The sequence below is a fragment of the Haliaeetus leucocephalus genome, unplaced genomic scaffold (assembly GCF_000737465.1).
Source record: "Haliaeetus leucocephalus isolate CR32 unplaced genomic scaffold, Haliaeetus_leucocephalus-4.0 Scaffold340, whole genome shotgun sequence".
Classification (NCBI taxonomy): Eukaryota; Metazoa; Chordata; class Aves; order Accipitriformes; family Accipitridae; genus Haliaeetus; species Haliaeetus leucocephalus.
In genome coordinates this window covers 1,702,328-1,720,671 of record NW_010972776.1, presented here as the reverse complement: position 1 = coordinate 1,720,671, position 18,344 = coordinate 1,702,328, and the positions used below count along the sequence as shown (strand labels likewise).

Genomic DNA, 18,344 nt, shown 5'->3' with positions numbered 1-18,344 from the left:
TAGTGACTCAGTATCTGGATAAAAGGGTGCAACAGCATTCACTGCAGGCTACAACTTCACAGATGTAGATTATTTAAGAGGAGCTAAGATTGCTATGTATAAAATGTCTAAGCTCTCCTGCAGCATAGCTGGCCCCTCAAGTGTGCCTGGATCATGATAATAGGAAGGAAAAACCCCAAATTCTTTCAGAATCCCACTGTCGCCAGAGGTAAGGGAGCACTATGCTGATGAACCCAACTGTGCCAAATCAAATAGTAAATGCCTCATGGCCTGCTCCAGGTAACACACTGCCACACATGCAAGTAGCAGTGATGCTTTGTTTGGTTTTTTTATCCCAACATTTCTAACAGGTTTCGAACAATTGTAGTCACAGCTGCCAGCCCACGCTGGGCAACTCCAGAGCTTCCAGCCATGATTCCTCACTTTCTTGCCCAGTTACATGCTTGCTGCACACCAGGTCAGTGCCAGGTACAGCAGACCAGTCATGCCCTCTCTCCTCAGCAAGTTCAGGACTACACATTACAGCAGCTATTTAAACTAGCTTCAGAGGAATCCAGAAAAGGTTTTCACCCCTTCAGGGTTATTCTGCAAGCAGATGTCAAAGCACACTGACAACCAGTGCACTACTTCGCTTTTGAATATGGCGCCATTTGTCCCAGCATTGGCCTCTGTAGGGCTCCACAAGAAGGTCCCGAGTACACACATGTTGTGCATTACATTATGTATGCTATAGCCATGCAGACCCCACATTACACAAAGCAAGAGGACAAATGTTTCTATTAAGGCATTTGTACTATGTGTAATATCAGCACTTCAAGACATTGCCCTTGAAATACCTGATCTACTTAACACAAAAAATTGCAAACACTTCAGTCTGCCTGCTCTGGGAGGAACAGTGGGATGAGCCTGTGGAAAGGCCCCTGGTAGCGCTGGCTGCATACAGATGAGGTGAGCACTGCACCTGGTGCAGCTGGTGTGTTCAGAAGCCTCAGCCAAAAAATCCTGACCATCTGACATTGCCTGTTTCCCATCCCCAACTCCCTTGGTTGCTGGAAATGGGCCTTACAGACTTGCTCTGAAGAGCCTAGGACAAAGAGCAAGGGATTTTCACAGCAAGAACTAGGCAGCACATGAGATTTTATTTTGCTTAAAATAGAGAGAAAAAAATAAATACATCCACCCACAATACAAAGAGCAGTTTCCAAATTCATGTACTTTTCTCTCAAGGACTTCCTCTGACAGGGAGAACAGAGGCAGTCTGACCCCTCAGAAAGAGCTCCACCTGACAGGAGCTCTGTGGTATCACTGTACATGACCAGTGCACTCAGTCTGACATTTAATGTAAACCAAAGCAAACTGTCATGTTTACTCCTCTGACTTCAATGCCTCCCAGAGAAGCCACGGATACCTCCACATATGTACAGTGTATTTACTCCTATATCTCCAGGACACAGGCAATTCTTACAGGATTTCCAGGCCCTGCTCCCTCTGCAGCAAGAGCATCAGCCCACATTCTGCCGGTTGCCGTAGCCTCTTGGGTGTGTATCTTTCCAGTCATCCCAGTTCCGAGCTTTTTGAAGAGCTTCCTCATCATCCTCCTCCTCTTTTTTCTCCTGCTGCTGCTTCTGCAACTCTTCATCAGCTATACCTGCTGAAGGTCAAGAACAGGAGTGAGGGGTAGTAAGAGAGTGGAAGATCCCTAATCAAGTTCTCAAAACAGAAGCCCTGCCAGGAGCCAGTCTAGACAGAAAGCAGGAACTGCCAAAGAGCAGTCTAGCAATCCAGTTATTCTCACAGCCTAATAAAGTCTTAAGCTCTTAGTCTTCCTCAGTCAGTGGGTGTTTTACAGCCTAATCACATCCCCACTCGCCCTCCCCCTCAAGAGATTCCCCAAATTCTCTATTCCAATCTTTGCTTTGCCACTCCATACCTGGTGTTCTCTGTGGCACAGTCTGACCAGACACAACTCCTTGCCTTCTGCGCTGCTCATACCAGTCATCCACAGTCATAGTAGGCAGGCCGGGATATCCAGCACCAAACACTCTACAGCAAGAGACAGACAGTCAAAGAAGGCACTTTACATCACTACAAGCAGAAACATAGACAACCACGTAAAGAACTACTACGTCATCCAATTTGTACCAACAGTATAAGCCATGTTATCAAGGAGGGCTTGACAACAAACATATTTCTACAGCCTTGGCCTTCAGGCAACAGACTGGCCAGTAACCTAGCCAAAACAGCATTTAAAGAGTTCGTCCTGCTAGTTTAGAAAGGTGAGGACTGTTCCAGTCCAAAGACCTTGAATCACTTCTCCACCCCAAAGGAGAACACTCTGTGCTAGCTAGCACAGCTTGCCAAGGAGGCCCCTGGGAACTGAATTAGGCACAGCTTGGCTAAATAGATATATGGGAGGCTCAGGGCAGATAATGTCAAAAGCATGGCAAGAAATCTGGTTTCTATCCCATTTTGTGCTTCAGCTGCCAAATTCCTTGCAAGAGTCTCACGGTGCCACAAAATGTTAAGATCTTGATACCCTAGGGAAAGCCTTAGAGTTAAAAACTGTATTATTGTAACTGATGATTCTCTGGCAGGTATCACATCTTCCCAGCCCCTAAGATGACTTATTTGACTTCACTGAAATCTTCCAGAGTTTACATTAGATTAAGAGACCACATGTGCTTTTCACTGCTGGGCTCTTTAACAGTGAAGACTGTTACATCACATAGAGGTTAGAGGGGCAGATAAGCCTCACCTCTCCACAGCCTACCAAACAGCAAGCACGTGGCCTATAAACTAACACAGTAATATTTGCTTAATACGATCTCCTCTTCTGCCATCCCAACAGGTGGAAAGAGCATTAGCCAAGACACTGCAGCATGCTGGTAACAGAAGAAATCAGAGAAAGTTCAAGAAATGCATTAAACATTTGCCCCATCCCCTGCCCAGATGCACAACACGTGCCATCTTGACGTGACACGCTGCCTGAAGGTAATGACTGGTTTTCTGCATTTGAAAGAGTATCTTAGGCTTGATGTGAGAACACAGCACTGCCTCATACTGTGTCTAAATTATCAGAAAACAACATACTTAGCCTGAGCAGCATCCCGGGTAAGAATGAAAGGTTTCAACGGAGTCCTGACTTGCCGAGAAGTACTGTGTGGTGGTGCTGAAGGCTGAAGATGCAAACAATAGTCACAAGATAATCATGTAGATGAGAATCCCCTTCTCTGCTTCCCACCCCAAACAAGTTATTAAAGGTCTTGTAGCAGAGAAATGCCTCCGCTGTCAGAGCAACATCCCAAGATGGACAATTCAGGCCTTAATCCAGTTTAAATCATGAACTCCATCTGTGAGCTTCTACAAATCACTTCTCTTTGTGCCTTTGTTACACCCGCTCTGATCAAAGCGGAAAGCTGACAGAGCTAAACCAGATCAGCTCAGATCAAAGCATGAAATATAGCTTATTTTTCCCAGGGATCAAACACAGTACATTCTGAAGCAAGTAGAGCTCATCATTCCTGATGATATCACCCAGGGCACTACAGAAAAGCAAAGTTCTGCAACACCAATAATGAACTGCACCAACCGGCTCTGCCAACCAAGCTGGACTGTGGTCTATGTCAGCACATTATGATTTTTTATTTCTAGACAGATATTTTAGGTGAGTAACATAAAGCCCAGAAACACTATTCTACACAGGAATTGCAGGTCTGTGAGAAGCTTTCATCATTCAGAATGGGCATTTCTTTCTGTAACTTCTGGACACACTGTAGACCAGAAGTGTAGGTTTGAAAGAAATCACAATAGTCTTCTCTTATTTTACAAACGTACTTAATTCTTTATAGAGTTAAGGGTCTGGCAGAACCCAGCAAAGTGGAGAAAAGCCTTTGCACGCAGACCGGTTCAGCTCTGATATTCAATGCTCTAGCATTTCATAAGCCATGACTGTCTAGAACATGTGGTAGCAGCAGACAGCAACTAATACAAAAATCAGACCACTGCCCATTCAGAATTAAACCAAACCCCACCTGCTTGTGCTGTGATTGAGCAAAATTTCAATCAAGAATTCACAGAATAAAACTTATGTAACTCTGCTACTGAACTCCTCTGGGGTTCATTTACCCGCAACAGTGTCTTATCATCAGGTCTAACTATCCACAGTCCACGGGACCTGCAGTTCAAGAGAGATCTCATACCTGTTTCGCTGTACCTCTGCTCCTCAAGATGACCATTTCTTGGTCAATACTCTCAATTTCCTCCAGGCTAGTGTTGATCCATTTCTGGATTTGTAGTATGTAAAATTCCCGTATCTGATCCTCATCTGCTTGCCCGCTCTCCACAAAGGTTCTCATAGAGGCCAACCTGTTCTCCAGCTCCTTCTTCTGCTTATATCTGTCTCAAAGAGAACAAAATGAGATCATTAAATAACCTTTCTCTGGCCCAGCCCAGATACAGTGTTTTCTGAAATAAGCAATTTCCTATTTCTTGAAATTCAATCAAATAAATGTAGTTAGAGAGCTACCTCCTGCCCCAATCCCCTTGTAACTGCTCTTCACAGAGGTGCCAGTTGCTGACCAGTGCTCACTAGGGTACACAAATCCCAGTTATTCATAGAGCTCCTCACATCTTTGACAAATTCTTTGTGCGAGGAGGACCCGCTCATTTAACAACTGAGTCCTATAGAAGGAGAGATGTACAGGAATGTACCTGTGAAGAGGAGGAGCACTGGCAGCACCAGATCACACTGGTTGTCATTTACTGATGACCTCTAATGATGGGTAAGCAAGCAGCAAAACACCAAGCACGGGCATCCATCTCCCCACCTCATCTGACAGAAGGTTTTTGACAAATGAAAACTACAGAAATCAGAGGAGTTCCAATCTTCTTAAAAAAGGCTTTGAAAATGCACAGTTATATACATACATGCAGGATCAAAATCTTTTCCTCTCATCTTCCCCATCACTTCCACCTGTCAACTCAAATTTAGACATTACACAGGACCTTTACTACTCTTTGTAAGAGGTTTAACATGATTTCATGTATTTAAAAAGAAAATTGTATATAAAAAGGGAAGTCGTGATGGTTTGCTGTTGTAATTTAAGTACCTCCTGTCTGTTAAAGGCAATTTAAATTTAGAGGCGCCTCTCTCAATTACTTTTTTCTTCTCCAAGCAATCCTTGAAAATTAAGCCTCCCAGATAAAATTAGGCAAGCCTGGCAACATTAATCTCCTGAAGAAAACAGGACTTTAACTCATGGGCTCCTTCATGGAGAAAACCAATGTAATAGCTATTTTGAGTTGCTTCTGTATGACAGAAAGATATCAAGAAGCTGCTTATAAGGCAGATTAGAACACTTTTCCAATTCCTGTCTCAGGTGTTTGTGTGTGTGCAGGTCGTTTTTTAATACAGTTTTGGCTTTCTGGATTTTTTGACCTTTTCAGGAATTAGTTATTAAAGGGGGAAAACTACCTATATAGTAAGTTCCAGGCTAAATCCTTGTGTCCCACTTCCTTCAGTTACAGTGCCACCTGAACGAACAGTAAGGACCAAGGATTAGAAACCTACGGGAGCTGAAAGGCCAAGGAGCATAAAGTTCTAAAAAACAAACCCGTGCTTGAGACAGAACTCACAATGTGGGCACCTCCTGTTTGTCTTTAAGCGGAAGGAGTCACGGTACAGGCAAACACAAGCCTTCAGCGAGAGGGGAGTTCAGGCGTAACCAAAGCCCTACCTGTGGCGCTGACAACTCACTTGCACTCGGGAGGTGATGCGCAGCTCTGAGACTGCTGACAAGCAGCCCATGCTGAAAAAGTTTTGCTGTGCTGACCCCAAAGGTCCTGACGTATTCTAGTATCCCAAACCCATCTGAGTTAGGTTACTCTCTAGAATATAAATCATATTTTTGTATTCATGCAATTTAAACAGCTCTCCAGCCCAGCTTGGGCCTTTCAGTGCTACCACAATAAGCAACAATTTGATTGTCAAAATCCCCAACTAAAGCATGACGAAGAGGCATCAAGCACCTCTTTTTTAAAGATCTAATAAGCACATCACTAGGTAACTTCCAACATGGGTGGCTTTACGCAGTTAGCGGTGATTAAAGAACTAATTGTAATAACTTTTGTGCAGTTCTTCAAAGACTGGAGACTAAAGACACAAATGCGTCTCTCCAGTCTGTGCACAAGTCAACACCGTTAAGTAACAGGCAGTGCGTATCTTAAAATGAATGTTTAATGACCAAAGTATTCCAGCATCAAGGGAACCAGTTCTTTCCTGACAGTCGTTGTCCATACAGTCTCGCACTGCCAGAGGCTCTCCCCTTCTCTTAAACTGATTCCTGAAAGGCTTTAAACACCGCAAAGCAAGAGCCTACCTTTCGATTTTGGCTTGCCTACTCGATGCCATGGCCACCAGGCTGGGCTGGGTGGCAGCGGGTCCCCCTGGGGATGGGCTCCCAGCATCTTCCTCTGCTGGGGGGCTGGTGGCGGCGGGGGGCAGGTGAAAGCTGCCCAGCCTGTAGCTCCTGCAGAGCTTGAGGAAACGCCAGAAGTGGGCCCGAGCGCTCTCCAGGTGCTCCAGTCTCCTGCTCAGGTCGACCTGCTTCAGCGTCAGGGCCCCCAGCAAGGCGGGCAGCAGCAGGTACTTCAGGTCGGCCGAGGCGATCTCCTCCAGCTCCTCGTTCTCGCTGCAAGGGGGAGAGACGAGCCTTCCCGTTCCCGCTCCGCTCCACCTAGGCCCGGCCAAGCCCAGCCTGCTCCGCCGCGGCCGGGGGGGCCCGTGTGGAGGTGGCAGAAGCCTCGGAGGACCCTCCCACGGCCTCGCTGGGTGCCCCGGGCCCAGGCCCAGGCCCAGGCCCAAGCCCAAGCCCAGGCCCAGGCCCAGGCCCTCCACTCACCTGAACAGATCCAGCTGCGCCACCATGGCGGCCGCCCGCTGCAAGGCGTCCAGCCCCTGCCGCACCTTATCCTGCACGGCCGGGGCTCCCGAAGACGGCTCGGTGCCGGTCTCCACCTCCTCCCAGAGCCGCCGGCCCGCCGCCAGCAGCTCCGCCAGCCGCGGCCCCGCACCGGCCCCCTCCGCCATGCTGGGCCGGGAAGGCACCGCCGCAGAACCGCTTCCGGGTCGGCCCCGGAGCGACCCCCCGCCCTCCCCACCGCCATCTTGGTGAGGGCGGAGGGAGGGCGCCGCCATCTTGGTAGGGGTGGGTCGGAGGCAGGGCCTGGCGAGGCCTCCGCGGGCCGGTCGGGCTCCGGGCTGGGCCCGCCGCCCCCGGCCGGGCCCGGGGACCCCCGTGGCGGGCGGGTGGCGTCACCTCTACGAGGCTCGGCGGGGCCACGGTCCCTCACATAACGTCCAGCGCTCCCAAAGTTTGTGCTGCAGGTTCCTGGCCGAGGCACAGGCCTGCCGAGGGAGCCCCTGGGGAAGGCGGTGATGCAGCCCAACGAAGAAGCACAGATGAGGATAATTAGATAAACTGACAGAAAGCATGCACCTTCCCCCTCCAGAACAGGGAGCGAGAGGGGCAAGGAGGGCATGACGGCACTGAAATGGCTCCCGAACCCTGGGTGGAGGTGCGGAGGTCATGGAGGGAGCCTGTCCTGCCCCGGGTGCTTGGGCAGATCCTCCGTTCTGGGCCGGCAGGTGAGAGGCAGGGTCCTCTTCTGCTCTTGGCAGAGCCCGGGTGACATTAAGGCTTAGGACACCAGCTGGGTTCGCTACGGGCTTGTGCTGTCACCGCACAGCCTGCGACCTTGATCCGACGAGAAGGTCCTGGCAGCACACAATGCACAGCATGAACGCTCGGCAGCGTAGCGCTACGTTTTGGGGTTTTTTTTTAAGCACAGCGCCTTCCATTTCTTCTCTCTGTATTCTTTTTGTGACAAAAGTAAAGATAAGCAGCCTTTCTCATTTTTTATTTAGCTTCTAAGTCCCTTCTTCCAATAGCTCTGAAATTTAAACGGGCATAAGGCAGGTAAGGGTTAAAGTTAGGCTTTTAGGAACTGATGTGGGTCCCTTAAAAACGCAGGTAATTGATCTAGACATGAGAAATGTGTATACACTATAAGGATAATTCAGGGCCAGCTGGAAGCACTCAGCCACCAAGAGTGAGTCAGTTTACAATTTACTCTGTCTTCTTCATACCTACGTGAGACAGCTTGATAAAAAGTTACTCATAAAAACCAGAAGAGCTGGGGTTTAGGTCCCCATTTGCTGTGCCCTGTGGTGTCACTGTCCCGTCACCCTCCCTCTGCGTGACCGCTTTGCTCAGGCTGCAAAGGCAGGCGCCGGTAGCGTGAGGTATGTCAAGAGCTGACTGTGTCATTCTGTGCTGTTCCTGCACGCCAGGCAGGAGGTGAAGAACAATGCTGTGTCCGGTGGTGGGAAAATTAATTAATATAATGATTGGAAGTGGAATGAGGCCAGGAATCTACAGCTGTTTGTTCTTCACTAGCAGAAGATGCTTTGGCATCTCCAACAACTACAACCAGTTCACTTTCATCAGAGCAATATCACTCTCAATACAGCATCCTCCCGCTTCACTTCGTATATATTAGTTAAAGGCTACAGTTAAAACCTATCACATCATCACCCCTAAGATTCAACATTTCAGCAGCACTTTTAAGGATCAGAGCAAAAGAGACTGCTAGGGTGAACTCCTCCCGTGCATTATCCTTTGTGTTACTGAGAGACTCTCTGAGCAGTTCACAGATCACCTTTCTATAGGATATCTCTGTTTAATCTTTAACAAACATCTCCTTAGGGAATTCTCCTTGGAGGCCTTCACCTCTCAGAGCAAGCTGGGCAGGTTCATAGGCTTGCTTTCCAAGTAATTGTAAATAGGCTGATGATGGAGTGTGGGGTCTCAGCCTGCCTACCCTCCCCTTAAAACTGGAGGGGGTAGGAGAGGCAGTTTTCACCCAGATTGTCAGGGGCAGCACAGGACAGGCCTTGAGCAGCACATTATCCTGGCTCACCAGGCAAGCTAGACCAAGAGAATAGGAAATCCATGTGAGGCCCGGTTTCCTTTGAGATGGAGAAGGCTTTGCCTCTAAGAGCCAAGTGGGTTAGCTGGCTGCAAGCTCTTGAATCTGCTTGCTAGAAGTTAATCAGCCTTGTTTTTAATCTGCTGTCCCAACCGGTCAAGAATAGGTTTCATTTACACTGTGGGAGCATGAAATGAGTAAGGGTTAGTGACCAGAATCACCCACAGTAAGCTCTTCAGCTCCAGCGTAGCAAACCGCACGTACCCGCACATGTTGTTCTCCTCCTGCCTGAGGTCTGCCTGGCAGGACATGGTTTTTTGAGCTGCCCTTTCTAATTACAGAGCTAATGTTCTCAACACAAGGAAAAAATAAATTATTCTTTGGAAGGCATAATTACCCAGCAAGTCCCTATTCACACCACAATGAGCCTCAAGCTGGAGACTACAGGAATAGTAGCTGTGATTAGTCCCACTGCATGCGAAAAGGGGCAGTTCCTGGAGCTTTGGCAAGCTGGGGATCGGTCTCTCCCACTCCCCAGTTCTGCCAGGTGTCTCTCTGTGGTAGGTTTTCAGCATAAAGTCAATGTCTAGTGATCAGCCTCAGCTTCTGGAGGGTTCTTACATTTCCACTTCCAGGCATGAAACGTGTTCACGTGCTTTCCATTATACAGGTAGTAAAACCTACCGCCACGGTGTATTGCATTTAACTCACATGTGTAGAACATCTGGCCATGCATATCCAGAAGGCCTGTCTGGTGCTTCCCAGGAGCTCCAGCACATTATATGTACATCCAGTCTTCCTGGAAGGTATCAGAGCTTCTGCATGTCATCCCACACGACACGAGTGCTGCTCCAGCCAGACAGAAGCATGCCTGGAAATTCCTTATTCCACCACATAGCACACGCACAGTGGTCACAGCTGACACATACACAAGCCGAGAAAGTCCTCAAAATCTGTACGGCCCCGGTTCTGGGCTGGTGGGAGGATGCTCCTGGAAAAGCCCAGTTGGGTGGCAGCCCCAGGGTGGCTCACAGGCCCACGGCAGCGTCTGCTCTGGAGAGGAGACTGTTCTGCAGCTCCCTCCCTGCTTTAATTCACTTTCTGATGGACCTTGGAGGCAGCGTCCCCACGGATGCACAAAGGGAAAAGACCTCTATTTAGTGATTCAACAGGGCGGCCATGGCACCTTCTCTGCACTGGCAGAAAGGCGATTTGAAAAGTCCACCGTGAGCAACCTCCAGGATGCTGCCCGCACTGAACGTGAATGATTCTAAGCAAGCGAGAGGGAGAAATACAGGTTGTTGAAGGGAGACAAGGGTGCTCAGAAATGCCACCACACTCCTCCTGGCCCCTGCAGATGTGATGGGGATACAACAAACCTGCGGTATCTGGGATTTTTTGCACTCTGACTGAGCAACTTGCTGAAATACAGGTTTCAGAGCTGGAAGGGATGCCAGCCTGCCCAGCCCAGGAGGAGGGATGGAGGTCTGCTTCCCCTCTGGACCTCACACAGCCACTGCCACATCTGTCCTTCAAGCTATGCCCAAGGGCCCTCAGTCTGCTGCCTAGTTCCCCCTCTGGTCTTATGGCTGTTATTCACCTATGTTGATTTGTCCCTGTCCCTCAGCTGAAGATCCCCATAAGGACAATCCCTATTATTATTTGTCATCCTTAGGGCATCATGATATTGCTGAACACCCCAGAAATAAAGGAGAACAGAGATGCAAGGGTTTTTCCTTAAATACAAGTGTTTACTCATGTTTGTCTTGCGGTGTGATAGCGTAGGCACCAACCATCCCAAAGGTCAAAGCAACATCCCCCAAATATTTACAGCAGTACAGATGTTGATCAACAGCTGAGCCCCCAGACAGCGGCCACATCCCATACACTCTCCTTGTACTGGCTTAGCTTTCTTTGTGAAGAGCACAAGCAAAAAGCAGGTGGAGGTCCTGACCCATGCTGCAGTCCGAGCTGCAATGCAGGGCTGCAGGGAAGAAATATCGCAACATGTTCTTGAACCCAGAGTCATTCTTCCTCCAAAACTCTTACTTGATTACCAACAGCTTGTTGCGCTTGCTCAGATTATTCTCCTGGAATAAGTTATGCAGCATCCCTCAATGAATAAAGAAATAAAAGGAAAAAAAAATAATCAGTGCTTTAGCAGCAAAGTCAAAAGAGTCCATGAAAATCACTCGCCTTTCTCCAGACTTCATTTTCTGCACGAGTCTAACCAGCAGGGAACGATCGCATTCATACCAGCGTTACTCCTTTCAAACCCCAATTAAAAGTCAAGCAGTAACCAAGAGGAGGCTTTTCAGAGCAAACCCGTTGCCTGGTTCTCACCACATTTCATGAAGAGGGATGGTTTTCTTCTATACACAAGCCATTTTCACAGCCATCTCTCCCATAGCACCAGAAAGTGAAAGACTTCTGCCATGGCCATGGAGAATTCAGCTCCAGGGAGTCTCATTTCCAGAGAGACAGATAAACAAAAAGCCACAAAACATCAGGAAAAATGGCTAATGACAGGAAAGTCAAAGAGGTAGAGCCGTCACATTAGCAGCGAGCCTGGCGAGGGTTCGTGAAGCAGAGGGTAATGACAGCAGCCTACCGCAGTCTGGAGAGGACCGATTGTGAAAGCAGGGCAAAAGAAACGCATGAGGAAGTGTCTGAAGGGCTGCAAAGCCACAATTGTTACAGAGATGCTCTCGGTTTTAAGGACACTGCTACTGTCCTCGCCCAGGTTTATTCAGGTCCTGAAGGGCTATCTGTCAGAGCTGGCGATGTTTAGGGTGGAAGCAAAGGTGTAGAGGGTTGGAGAAAAGCCTTCTTGCACTGATTTCTCTGGCAGAGTGTTGTACTGATTGGTGCTGGAAGCCACTGGAAGGTGATATCGGGTCTGAGTTTTCCCATCTTTTTACCTCAGAGGGTGCTTGTGCTAACCCGGGCTGTGGGAAGGAGCTCCGTGTTCCACTGGCACCTTCCTGCTGGGTTTTCTGTCCAAGCAGGGTTAGAGAGAGAAAATGCATCCAGTCAGATGGATCTCCTCAACCCCTGGGGCCAAGCACAGGGTTTATTCCATCTGGATCCATCATCGGATGCCAACTGCCTTGCTCTAGGAGACTCTTCCAGTCCAGCGGATCTCACAAACCTGGTGAATCCAGGTATGGGCCCAGATTACACCACCTCCCACTCAGCATTGTCACTTGGCTGTCACCTCCCCACCATCGTCCTTCCCGCCAGCCTGACCCTTTGCACCCTTCGACTAATTACAGTGCTTTCCAATTTCCTGCAGGACACAAACGGAGCCCAAGGTCCTCGCTGCTGATTGACCCCTCTAGTCCTTTCCCAGCTCTTCCCTGTTGGGCTTGCAGTCAAGATGCAAGAAGCCAGGAAAGGAGAGGGCTCTGCATATTCAGCACTTGACCCTGCCTTTTCCCAGGCAGAAATTCAAATGGGACCTCTCTAGGAGGGGATCATGACATCTCCCCGGGGCATTCCTAGCTATTGTGGCTCTTCTCCTCTACCCCAGGCTATGTGTGTTTGTAGTTACCAAATGCAAATCACATTTCCCACCCTCCTGGCTGAATCTCTCACTCCACACGATCCTTCCCCTGTTTTTTTCTCACCAGCTCGTTTTGCAATGCTCTGCAGAGTTCACAGCCCCTCCCGGTTTCACCTCCCTCTGATCTGGCCAGGCACAGCGAGGTGGCTATAGGGAAGGTATTTAAGCAATCCTCCTAATTAAGTACCTGCATCACCTCCCCGCTCAGCCTGGCTCTGGACACAGAAACTGCAGCTATTTTGCAGCCTGGCTGCTGAAGACTCCCTTTTCTGAGGAATGCTGGTGGCTAACCCCTAATTGCATTTTAAAAGACAAACTCCAGATAGCTTTTTGGCCTTTGGCAGCTGTGACGGAAGCCTTGCAAGCTGTGGCTTTACTGTCACTCTGGGAAGGCTAGATGTCAGCAGCCAGATCAAGTCAATGGCACATTAACAACTGATAATGATAGTTAACTCACTTGGTTAACTATGTGAGCATATGCTTCACCCCTGAGCATTTTAACTTCAGCTCCCAGGCTTGTCTCAAGCCACCTTTGACTCTCGGCCCTCGTTCACTAATACAGAAACCTGGAGCACATTAAGTGGAGGGGACGGTTTACAATAAAAGCTCATGAATTGATTCCGTGACCCAGCAGAGGCTATTAAAAATGATTAAATGAATATGGAAATGAGTAATCGTACAGCTGGACTTAGGGCTGAACGAGGCCAACTCCATTCAATGCAAACCACAAATAAACCAAGGCGCACGCAAAGCCACCAGAGTCATGGCATGAGCTGCAGGAAATTGCCCTAGGATTTCCATCCTGTTTACCTGTCCTCCTTGTGCTGGGGGTTCTCCTCAGCACCTCTGTGCTTAGACTCATCCTTTCTCTCCAAAGGCTGCATTACTGGGAAGCTCTTATCCCATGGAAGCACTTAGTTTCCGTACTACGGGAAATGGGGGGCCGTCAGAGCCCCCCATCCCTGGCTCCTGACTCCTTGCTGTTCACACATGTGCTCTTGGCTAGTCCAGCCCACGTTCACAAGGATCAGAAAATGATCCCGGACTGCCTCGGTTTCCAGCCACCAGCGCTGAATCCCAGGAAGCCTGATTCCTTGCTGGCTGGTCAGAGACCTGAGGAAGCAGGCGATAGAAACCTTCCCACAGGTTTTCCATACGTGCACGGTAGCTGAGGCTGACAGATATCTGTCATTAAAGACAAACCTGGGCCAATGAGCAGCAGGAAGAATTAAAACTGAACTGGTCCCCTGCTGCGTGTAAGGGTACGGACACGGGGCTTTATGCTCACCTTACAGCCTCGCTTTCTCTGTGGCCAGCTGAGAAGGAGTTGGAGAGAGGAGGTTGACCTAGGAAACATGTCGCAGAGAGGTACCATATAATACATTTATTTTAAAAACACACACCAGAATCCCACTTACAGTAAGTACAGAGACTAAAGGTTCATTCTTATTTCCCTAGGTCCCTGGAGTCATGTCCTCTCTCCAGGCCAGAGTGCCAGCACACCTGGTATTAAGGGGGTGGAAGGAGTGGGCTGAAGACCTTAGTGGTCTAAAAGAGGGGGCAGGAAGGACAAGCCGTGAATATGCCACACGTTGAGTGGGCTTCCACCTCCACCACAAGCCCAGAGGGCAGAAGCTACAGTGCTGCCATGGCTGCCTTGTTAATACAAGACTGCTGGGTGCAGTTTTGCAATGCTGCCCTGCTTTGGCAGCCTCTGGGACCACTTCTGTCCCTAGATCTGTCTGCTGTCATCAGTCATCACTGAGAGCAGCGGCGATGTCCATGCAGGTCATGGGGAGGATCGACAAGTTCTGTCTCCTGGAACAATAACTGGTTCTGCCTGTGTCCCAGCCTGTGTCTTCATTTCAGATGCTGCAAAGGGCACAGGACCAGTAGTTGTCCCTGAGGAGGAACATTCAATGGTGTTGGGTGAGCCCACAGTGGAAACCTGTCCCCAGAGGAGCTGCCCATGACCCCCTCACCCGAAGCAGCTTTCTTCCCCTGCAGCCTTCTCCCAATGGACGACTGTCTACCCCCCTTCCCATCCATCACTCCTGGCTTTCAGGTCACTGTCAGAAACCTCCCGCAAAGAGACAATGGCAGCCCAGGGTCCCCATTCACCCTTGGAGAAAAGGGCCTGTGCATGCAGAGTGATAAATGGTTTGTCCCCAGCTGGAGACAGAGGGCTGGACACTCCCGGTCAGCTGCAGGAGGGCAGCCCTTTGTCTTGCTCTGGAGAGATGGAACAGAGGTCGGCCTCTGGTCTTAGGCTTCCCGGCATCTCTCAGTTTGAGGTCTGCCATGGTAATGCGAGAGTCCAGGCTTCCCGCATAGCCGCCTTCTTGCCGTAGCTCAGAGCATCCCTTGCGGTTGGCGTTCGGTCTCCGGCTGTGCCCCGGAGGAGACCGATGCAAGAGTCCTCCCGCCTGCCGTGACGCCTCTGGTGTTATTTACAGACATATCTCTCCACCTTCCGCCGACACTTCTTGCACACCACGTAGCAGCACCAGTGATACTTGCAGTGACACCTCTCCACCACCTCCTCCGTGTAGGCATTGTAGCCGCGGCCGCAGCACATCAGGTTGCAACTGTCGCTGCCCACGGAGGTCTTGTTGCATTGCCTGTCGAGAGGAGAATACGCAAGTGGGAGCTGAGGGAGCGTACCTGCCCACCCGTGGCACCCACAGCTATCTGCCCTGGCCTCCTCCCGGAGCTTACTTGCCCATAGCAGGAGGCAACGAGCTGCGCGGGTCTGCTTGCAAACTGGGGTCGATGGCAGCTCGCGTTACTGCGGCAGCGTTTGAGCAGCTGCGGCTGAGGTTGGGCACACTCACTCGGTATCACGCTGGGGGCAGGAACTTCCCGTGGAGAAGGAAGGGCGGATGGTTAGGACCAGGAACTTTTGCTACCGCTAAATCTAACAGGGATTGCAAGTCACAGCCCCGAGGCAGCCCTGGCTCAGCCTTCAAAGGAGCCTTCCCCATCCCTCTAAAAACTCCCCCCATGCCACCCTGCAGCTAATCCGGAAAGGAGACATCTGAGAAGCACCGCAGACTCCGAGGGCTGCTGAACCGTCCTGGTTACTGGCAGGCAGCACCCAAAGGCTTGCAGGGAGAGGCGGTATCGCCCTTTCTGACTCCTCACTGCATGGATCCTGTCCTGGAGAGTGGAGCTGACAGACGCTCAGTGAGGGCTCTCCCTTGCCTTTTTAGAATGACATCTGCCTTCCTGCCCTTGGGACTTAAAGATGCCAAGGTTTCGCAGCAGTCCCTGTGGTGTCCACATCTGACAGGGGACCGACTGCTCATCCGCACCAGCATCTCGGAGCAGGCTCTCAAACCCAGTGGAACAGACACTCATAAAATGGGAGGCTGAGTTAGAGTGTATTTGCAGCAGTTTCTTACCTATCCTGTGTCCCCAGAGACCCAAGGTGGAGATTCGGGGTGCAGTAGTCAGGAGAGTTGTTGAGATAAACCAGATCCGTCTCTTTCACTGGCCTGACGTCCATTTCTTTGGGTATCAGCTGCTTCCTGGGCCCTATAAGGCGGTGGGTCACCTTGATGGCTGCCAGGTACTTGGACTTGAGGTCAGAGGCAATTTCATCCAGGTTTGGCAGTCCCTTCCAACAGGTCTTCACCGAACAGGAGCCTGAAACACCATGGCATTTACACTTGGTATCCAGGGAGTCACTCAGCACCTGCAGAGGACAGGAAAACATGAATTTCCTTCTGCTTTCTCCTGGTACCCACCCTACAGATTGATTTGCAAAAGCATCCATGGGAGGTTTCAGGAGATGAAGGAGCTCAGCTGCTTACTGCCACGTTTAAATGAATATAATGGGGCAATCATGGACTCAGCCCTGCTTCGTTCCCCTTGTGATAAGAACCCAACCCTTGGGCAACTCCCTGCTGGAGCTTGCAATGGGGCTGGTGGCTTCCCTAGCCATCACGGTGCAGGCTGGCCACGTCCTCACCTGGGGAACAGGAGCACGTGAAAGCACAAAACCCCGCAGTTCTGGGCAGGGCTGGGAAGCCCAGCTGGAGCGGAGCAGGACGGGCCTCTGCTCCCATCAGAGGGATGGAAAGAAGTGCTGGAAGTACTGGTGTGAAGTGGCAAATACCTTGTGCTAGTTGTGGAAAGGGTGCAGGGCTGTTTGGGGGGGGTGGGTAGCCGTGGGGGATGTCTTTGCAAACGCCTGTAACTCCGTTTTAACCATTTAGTTGCCGCCTGACCTTAAGGACAGCATCCCAACAGCCTGGCCGGAGGTCACCGCCTTCCATTAGGCACCTCTGCCTGCCAGGCTGCTGTATGGTGTGCTGGGCTGTAGCAATCCGTGGTGGGCACCATACCCACCTGCCGGCCCACCGCATTGTTGTGCAGATGCATGGCCTTCAGCGCTTGTGTCCCCAGTTTGCTGGATTTTAAGGGACTGTCAGCAAAAGCGGTGCCGAGCTGGAGGCCGTAGCGCAGGTTGTCCCCGCAGCCACCCCATCTGAAGTCCGGCCCGGGGACCTCCGAGGGGACGGAGCCGCAGGAGCAGAGAGGGAGATCTCCCAAGGTGCAGGCTTGGGCGATGGAGTGCGTGACGGCGGCAGCAGCCAGGGCGTAGACAAAGGCGGATTCCCGGGTCCCTGGGAAGAAGAGGGGGAGATGTCCTTCCTCCCTGCCCAGCCAAACACTCCTCTCAAAGATCTCACAATGCAAATGAGGGATTTTTCTTCTGGCAATAGGATAAAACCAAGGCCCGGCGTTTTTCTTGCACTGTATTTTTAACCTGTGCCACCCATTATGTTACGCTGTCAGTATACAGCCTACGTCCCCACCTCTTTCCCCTTTTTTTTAGAGCCTCTAGCAGCTGTTTTTGTTTGAAGTGGAAGTTACTGCCTGGCATCTCCTGCAGATCTAAGTTGCACAGGATTAACACTGGTGTGATAGCAGCCAGCGTTCTCCGAAATAGATATCTAAGGCAAAACTGACACCCATCAGCTGAACAGCAGTGCTGCACGCTAAAGCACTGCCTAAAGCGCTGCCTGCCTGGAAAGCTACGTGGGGCAGAAAGAGGAGCATGAACACAGAGGATGAAGCATCCTTTACCTTTCAGCAGGTCAGGGCCAAAGCTGGGGGCACGTTGGATAGAGGAGCAGTTCCACCTCATGTCTGCGAAGGTCTTCTGGCAGACGCTTTTGGTCTGGCGGGCGGCCCGGACGATGCTGTGCATGACCTCCAGGTTCCTCCGACACATCTGGAACTGGTCCGGCACCAACCCGGCGAGAAGCCGGCAGTGGTGGCTTTCATTCCAGGCCACCCCGCTGCTGCTCTCCGTCAGCCCGCTGCGGGGAGAGGATGGGTATCAACGGGGTGAGGGGCACCACCGGCACCCCTCCGGGGACCCAGCCGGAGAGGGGGAGCCCCAAAAGGGGGGCACCGGGGAGGGGGTGCATCCCCCCCCCATGGGGCTACTACTCACAGCCAGTGGATGGCCGCGGTGAGCCCCAGCTGGCAGAGAAGCACGGCAGCGGTGGTGGGGTGACCCATGGCCGGGACTGGGACCCGAGCTGGGACGGGGGCTGCTCGGTGCAGCCGCCCCCTTTTATAGCTGCAGGCAGCACGGTCCTCCCCCCCCCCCGGGGAGGGGAACAAAGGCGGTTTCGGTGCCATTCACAGCGGTTTAGGGCAGGGGGTGGGGGTGGAGGGGGGGTCCAGCTGTTATTAGCAGCCACCATCCCTGAAACAGCACCTGGGAAGCAATTAAGAGGTGACCCGCTGCAGGATGGAGGGGCTCGGGGCGATG

At 50.9% G+C, this 18,344-nt stretch overlaps 2 protein-coding genes across 2 annotated transcripts; both read right to left on the bottom strand.

The window, feature by feature from the left end:
* Positions 1–1,408: 1,408 nt before the first annotated feature.
* On the bottom strand, positions 1,409–7,087 carry IGBP1 (immunoglobulin (CD79A) binding protein 1). Its single transcript, XM_010572370.1, has 6 exons — positions 6,900–7,087; positions 6,378–6,689; positions 4,200–4,395; positions 3,091–3,176; positions 1,931–2,043; positions 1,409–1,651 (listed from the first exon to the last, which is right to left on the bottom strand). The coding sequence occupies exons 1-6, from the start codon at positions 7,085–7,087 to the stop codon at positions 1,503–1,505; spliced, it is 1,044 nt and encodes a 347-aa protein (XP_010570672.1). The 3' UTR covers positions 1,409–1,502.
* Positions 7,088–13,657: 6,570 nt separating this feature from the next.
* LOC104834861 (protein Wnt-11b-like) lies at positions 13,658–18,088 on the bottom strand. The gene is made up of 5 exons (XM_010572527.1): positions 18,021–18,088; positions 17,648–17,883; positions 16,907–17,184; positions 15,958–16,250; positions 13,658–15,174 (listed from the first exon to the last, which is right to left on the bottom strand). Exons 1-5 carry the CDS (start codon positions 18,086–18,088, stop codon positions 15,000–15,002), a joined length of 1,050 nt encoding a protein of 349 aa, XP_010570829.1. The 3' UTR covers positions 13,658–14,999.
* Positions 18,089–18,344: the final 256 nt, after the last annotated feature.

Coding starts and splice junctions, on each gene's coding strand:
- LOC104834861 (XM_010572527.1), bottom strand. CDS start 18,088: ATGGGTCACCCCACCACCGCTGCCGTGCTTCTCTGCCAGCTGGGGCTC. Junction 17,884..18,020: donor ACCGCGGCCATCCACTGGCT/GTGAGTAGTAGC, acceptor CTCTCCCCGCAG/CGGGCTGACGGAGAGCAGCA. Junction 17,185..17,647: donor TGGCCCTGACCTGCTGAAAG/GTAAAGGATGCT, acceptor TCTTCTTCCCAG/GGACCCGGGAATCCGCCTTT.
- IGBP1 (XM_010572370.1), bottom strand. CDS start 7,087: ATGGCGGAGGGGGCCGGTGCGGGGCCGCGGCTGGCGGAGCTGCTGGCG. Junction 4,396..6,377: donor AGGCAAGCCAAAATCGAAAG/GTAGGCTCTTGC, acceptor TCTTTGAGACAG/ATATAAGCAGAAGAAGGAGC. Junction 1,652..1,930: donor TGTGCCACAGAGAACACCAG/GTATGGAGTGGC, acceptor CTTGACCTTCAG/CAGGTATAGCTGATGAAGAG.